Genomic DNA, 6,160 nt, shown 5'->3' with positions numbered 1-6,160 from the left:
GTGTTTCCCGCAGCGCATCCTGTACCTACATGAGGAAATCCCACAAAGTTCCTGCGGGTCGGGGATGATGCGTGCTGGACAGAGAGCCGCCTCACATTCCCACCTTCATCCGAGGATCTGGGCGTTTCCCGGCCCCACGGAGAGCGCAGCACCCGGGCGCTCACACTCCGCCACCCGCGGCCGCCGGGGCTGCGCCCTCACATCGTACAGGGAGGCTGTCTCCACCGCAGGAAACAGGTGGGGAGGAGGGCAGGGCAAGCCCCTCCTGCCAAAGCTTCATGTGTATTGCCGCACTATCTGTGTGCGAGCCGCTGCTTCTCCTGCACCTCGCCGGTAACTTTCTCTGCCAGGCTTCGCGCCGCCCGCCGCTACCGAGGGACCACCCAGGGTGGGCTTAGGGTGGCAAACTTTTTGCCCGGATGGGCCAGGGTGGCAACTTCGTCCTTCCTTTATCTTCAGCATCGCGGCTGCAACGCCATCCTCCCTCGGGAGCGCCACGCTGAGCGGGGGCGGTGCGGCGGAGCCCTGCGCTCGTTCCGGCAGCGGGCGCCGCTCCGTTTCGGCCCGCCCCGCACCGGAGAGAGGGCGGCAGGCTCCGGCGGGCTCTGCTGCTGCCGCCGCCGCCCCCGCCGCAGGAGGAGAAAGATGGAGCCGGGTAAGGAGCCCCGAGTGATCACGGGGGAGAAGCCCAGCGAAGCAGAGCCGGCGGTTTCCTTCCAGGCCCGGCTGTGGAAGAACCTTCAGCTGGGGGGCAAGGGCCGGAGCGGCGGCGGGCGGGCAGCAGCCGAGCGCCGCACTGCGGAGACCCTCGCCCCACCGCCGGCTGCCGGCAGCAAGGGGGACCTCCAGCCCGGGGGCAAGTGGAGCGGCTTCAAGCGCCGGCGGCAAGTGCTAGACCGCGTCTTTTCGTCTTCCCAGCCCAACCTGTGCTGCTCGGCCGCCGAGCCGCTGGAGCCGGCCGGCGAGTCCGGCTCCGCCCTGCGCCGCCTGCGGGAGCACCTGCTGCCCCAGGGCAAGGGGCCGCCGCCCGGCCGCCGCCCGGAGCCCGGGGCCGCCGGCTGCGAGGGGCCGGCGGGCGGCACGGAGGGCCGCCGGCCCGGGGCGCACCTGTCCCACCAGAAGAGCTCCTCGCTGCCCGGTACCGCCTGCCTGGAGCAGCTGCTGCAGGGCTCGCCCGCTGCCGGCAGGATCCAGGACCAGCGCACGGAGGACGGCGACGGCAGCGCAGTGAGTGCCGGCCCGCGTCGCCTCTCTGCGTACAGGACCGGGTGGGGAGGTTGGGCGGAAGGGGTGGTAATCCCTGGGGAGGGGAGAGGAGGTGGGAAGGGAGCTGAGGTAAGGAGACGTGGGAGGGCGAGCGCTGGGGAAGGGAGCTGAGGTGAGGCGAAGGACGGCCGCGGCTGAGTCTCAGCCCTCCTCCCGCTCGCTCGCTGCTGAGGAGCGCCCTTCGCCTAAGGGCTCGGCTCCCGCCCGCATCCCTGCATTCCCCCAGCACGCCGTGACAGGCGGCGGGTGTCGCGGGACAGAGCCCTGGGAGCATCGCTGCCAGCCGTGCTCCTGCTCCGCTACAGGAGCGACCTCCCCCAGACCTTCATTGCATAAACCGTGCAGAGGAAAGGTGTTTCGAAGGCTGGAGTTAGGCTTCCCTCGTTCTCACGCCTCGCAGGTCTGTGAGGGCAGTCTCTGCTGGTGTCTGCTCTTAACACGTGCAGCACGACTTTTCCTCAGGTGACATCTGCTTTTTTTCTTGTTTGGTTATCGAAATTTGAATTACTATGTCTTTTGATTTGTGCAAGACACACAAATGACAACCACTAGGACACATTTAATAGATTGTATTATTTGGCTGGGTACTGTCTCAGGCAGCTGTCAGTTCTGTCTACGAGACTCGTTCTGGTTGTTGGGTGAAGGCAGTAAACAAAGCCATAACTCTTCCAGTTAAACTATCAGTTTTTAAATTGCACGGTGAAGCTACTGTTGATAGGGACTGCTGAATCTTGGAATAAATTTACTGCAAGAAAAGCACAAAACATACAAGTATTTTTGGTTCTTCTGTAATTCTAAGCAGTCATCCACCTTTCTCAGGAATCACTGACTAATGCGTATTATTATAAACTGTCTTAGGTCATAATCAGGGAGAAATGAGTAGCTGAAGTAAAAGACGTTCTGTGTGTTGTCAAAAATAGGCTGTATAAATGCATTTGACTGCTGCCAGAATCAAATGAGCTTCATTACCTATGCTAATGAAGAATGACAGTACTTCTGCAGCAGTTTGCACGTGTACCTTCAGGTCAGTGGTACTTCAATGTCCCTCTGCAGAATTTGAAGGAGTTCACCTTCAAAATACGGGACCTAGGCTTAACTTTATGTCATGGGGTTGCTTTGGTTGTAATCACTGGCCTGACTGGAAACTACTGTGGTTATCTCTTGTAAAATGCTTGTAAAAGGTTTAGATCATTGTTTATTGAGGTGGGATTATTGTGACAGGTATCTATAAAGTGGGCATTTCCCTGCAGTAGCGAATCCCTTCCTCCCCAAACTGCTGGCTCACAAGAATGTATTTCACATTTTAATTATTTATTACTATTATTTGAGACAGCAGGACATTATTCTGCTTTAAAGACTGCTGTGACTTTCTTCAGTTCTACTGAAATTCTTTCTTTTTATTCTACTGTTGTGTTTAGTAAAGAATTGCAAATGTTTGTTTACAAAACATGTCAAATGTTGTTTAGTTGTGAGGGCATTGCTCTTGTTTAGAACAAGGTACAGTCATAGCATTTGGAAAGAATACTGCTAAATCAATTTAGGTTTTTTCACACTTGTTTTCAATTAGCGGGATTATGGCCAATTCCTCCAAGTGTTTCCTAGTATTAATTTGGGCTGTGCTTGGATACCAGATATGCTGGTTTTGGTAATAAAAAAGCTTGCTCATGTTTGCAGAGCTGCTGATTGTGTTTGTTTCAGAGGGATGATCTGACAGAGTAGTTTTCCTGCTATTTTATAATAAGCATATTCACTTATTTTCTCAACACTAAAATATAATCTTACTTGGGTTCTTAAATCTAGTTTAATTCACCATCTCCATTGAATTTTATGATATTTGGGGAAGTAAGACTCTGACTATAAAGATTTGTTGATTGTCCTCAAGTATGCCTGGTACTCTTCAGTGGTCTGTTAACAGAGCAAGGACTTTCCACTGTGAGCAGCTGGAGTTTCCATTTCAATGTACCTCAGGAGTCAAGTCTTGCATGCTTACAGGCTATCCCAGGGCAGTAAAGTGCCTGCCTAACCTCAGTCGTGACCTTTACACCCTTCTGAGGATTTGGGATTACTTGTCTGGTAGCATGAGTTTGGAATAACTTGCATTTTTCAAATCCAGATTTTACTTTCAGCATGTGCTGGTTTAACAACTGCAGGGAACCAACCTCCAAGCAAGCTGTTCCCTTCCCCCCTGTGCCTTTTGCCAATGGAGAGACAATAAGAGATTGTGAGTTGGAATAACAATTTACTAAAATCACAATAACCACAGGAACATCAGTAACAAGAAAAATATATAAAAAGAGGGTGTCCCACCCAAGAAACCCAAAGCATTTATCACTGGGAACAAAAGAAAAAGTGCTTCCCAAAGAAAGTGCCTGGTATGTACTCAGACAAAGGCAATATGGCCATGAGAGCTCCGGTGGGTTCATGTTTGCATCCCCCCATTAGCCCAGTCTAAGTAGGGCAGGCAAACCCCTTGAATCTTGTGCCGTGTTGCCACTTGCACAGCCTTCTCTGGCCCCACCACCACTCACTCGGCTCTGCTGGGGCTTCAGCTCAGAATGGTTCAGCTGAGCTTGGCTCTGTGCTGCCCCTTCTCTCTCTTTTCAAGTATTCCCTGGAACAGTTGTCCCGGACTTGGCATTGCTGTCCTTCAGCACCACAGGTTAAAGCCACTGCTTGGAGGAATGGGAAAGGGACTGACGGTGATGAAGTGGGGCTGAGTCTACCTGGCTTATCCCAATATCTTCTCTCTGGAGAGAGCCAGGCAAGATGGTGCACTTCCCCTCCTGTTCCTTGTCTTTTCCTGCTGGGACCACAGCAATGATGTGTGTAGCATGTAATTAACAGCATTAAAAGCTCCATTCCATTTTTTCTGTAACTAGGACTCAACAGCACAGACTTACAGCAGTGTCTGGATTTTCATTGTCTTTCATTGCAGCCTTACATGCCCAAAGATTTTAAAAAAGTATATCAGAATCATTAAAATGAGATTAAATTACCTAGAAGTAAATCAACATAAAATTGCAACTTCTTTTAAAACGTATGTAAAATTTTATTGAAATGGAGAGCAAGCAGATGCTACTGCCTCATTTGGATCAAGACTGTTGAACACATGTGCAATTATACATCCTTCTTCCAGTTTCCAAAGATGATGAGACAGGTTTCCTGGGCCAAACTTTTCATCACTTTCCACATGGCAGCCAGTCACTGTCGTGTAGCTGAGAGCCATATGTCTGCTGCATCCTTGAAGGACTTGGATGATGTTGATGGATGACTCCTGGGATGTCCCCTGGACAGGAGATGACAAAAACACCCAGAAGCAATGCTTCACAGTGCTTCCAGTGTCTGAATGTGCTGCCATGGTCCAAGGCAGTGAGACAAGGGTTTTTGTACTGTCCCTTTTAATTTTCCTTTCTGTGCCAGCTGGAGCATGAATTTATCTGACAGTGCCTGTGCTAACATGACCTTTTTCTTTTATGTGAGACATAGCTTTGCCTGAAAAGTTTTATGTTGCTTGTATTTTGTCATGGTAATTTACTAAAAACCAGGAGGGTGAAAATACCCCTGTTCTTAAGATTTGTAGGAATAGAGACCCTACAAGTATTTCACTGTCTTAATCAAAGAACATGGATCTGGTTATATGTCATATTGAATCAACAGTGAACATGAAGAGGGCTTAGGGAGAGGGTTCTTGGTTGAAGGGATGTCCAGGCTGCAGTTTGACTGCCACAGTGAGAGCTCTTGTGGGCACTTCTCTCCAGTGTGTTTTCGTGCAAGATAACAACAAATCTCATAACAACAAATTTTGTAATTTCATGACTTCTTAAAATGTGTCCAGGTTGAGCCATTACACCAAAAGAGTGGAGAGGTTCTTGACCCCTTCCATTAATTTTTCCAGTTCTGTGAGTGGCTATGTGAATAATTGAAGATGTGGAAGAGGGATTTTTGCAGAGGGAAGATGGGGGCTGGCTAGGGCTGCTGCTCAGCCTCTAATTTCTTAGCCATAAGAAAGCAAGTTTCATTAATTTTGTGACACATGGAGCTATTTGTTTCATTAATAAGCAGGGACTGGGAAACAATGGTCTAGAATATATAATACAGACTGATGAGAGATAAGATGAATTGAAAAACTGGAGATGTATCCAGATACAGGGTCTTTCCCAGTCAATAAAGTTGATGTAAGAGGGTGAGCTGCAGAAGGAGAAGGATCTGCAGAAAGAATGGGAGTTTAGTGAGCTGGGTTGTATTAGGAGATGTTGCACTTTCAGGGCAAAGAGTGCTGTCTTGTACTGGGATGCTGGGAAAGAGAAAGGAAATCAATAGTTAGTAGAAAGGAGTACAGGTTGAACTGGGAAGGAGCCTGAAGAGAGGGGAATTTGAATTTAATGTGGAGTGGGATGCAGAGCCAAAAAAGACCAGACTGGCATACCATGCATGTTTCTCTGCCTATACCAGAATGAATCTATAATTGGTTCAGAGTTGTGTGAGTCAGAGAAGTTACAAAAGGGAAAAATTTAGTTTGTTTGTTATAATTAGCGTATGCAATTGATCCAACCAAAGAAGGAAAAGGAACAAGAAAAGACAAAATGCTGAAATGTCAATGAAAAGCTACACAGATAATGTCACCCAAGAGGATCTTAATAGCTACTTTAATTGCATTGAGAAAGATGAAGGTGGTGAGAAAATTTGAAAACTGCTGACTGCCAAGGATTAATTACCTTTTCCTGGCACAATGCTGGTACAAAACAGAAAGAGTTGGAGAGAGTTAATTTGCACAGGTGTTTGGAGCATGATTTGAGAGCAGCATAATTCTGAAAATTGAGAGGGCAATATTTTAGAAAACATGAGAACACTTGCTTTTAGTGATGTGGCCACTGACACACAGGGAATTAGTCGA

At 48.9% G+C, this 6,160-nt stretch overlaps 1 protein-coding gene across 2 annotated transcripts in view; it reads left to right on the top strand.

Annotated features, from left to right (window-relative positions):
- The first annotated feature begins 645 nt into the window (after positions 1-645).
- MCTP1 (multiple C2 and transmembrane domain containing 1) overlaps positions 646-6,160 on the top strand; it is a 209,508-nt gene continuing 203,993 nt past the window's right edge. For both annotated transcript variants that reach the window (XM_031507452.2, XM_077790123.1), the window contains exon 1: positions 646-1,227. In XM_031507452.2, the coding sequence (XP_031363312.2) occupies positions 646-1,227 (582 nt within the window). The remainder of the gene's footprint in view (positions 1,228-6,160) is intronic.

The sequence above is a fragment of the Lonchura striata genome, chromosome Z (genome assembly GCF_046129695.1).
Source record: "Lonchura striata isolate bLonStr1 chromosome Z, bLonStr1.mat, whole genome shotgun sequence".
Taxonomy (NCBI): domain Eukaryota; kingdom Metazoa; phylum Chordata; class Aves; order Passeriformes; family Estrildidae; genus Lonchura; species Lonchura striata.
The sequence above is the reverse complement of the archived record's forward strand: the minus strand, read 5'-3'. Positions and strand labels throughout refer to the sequence as shown.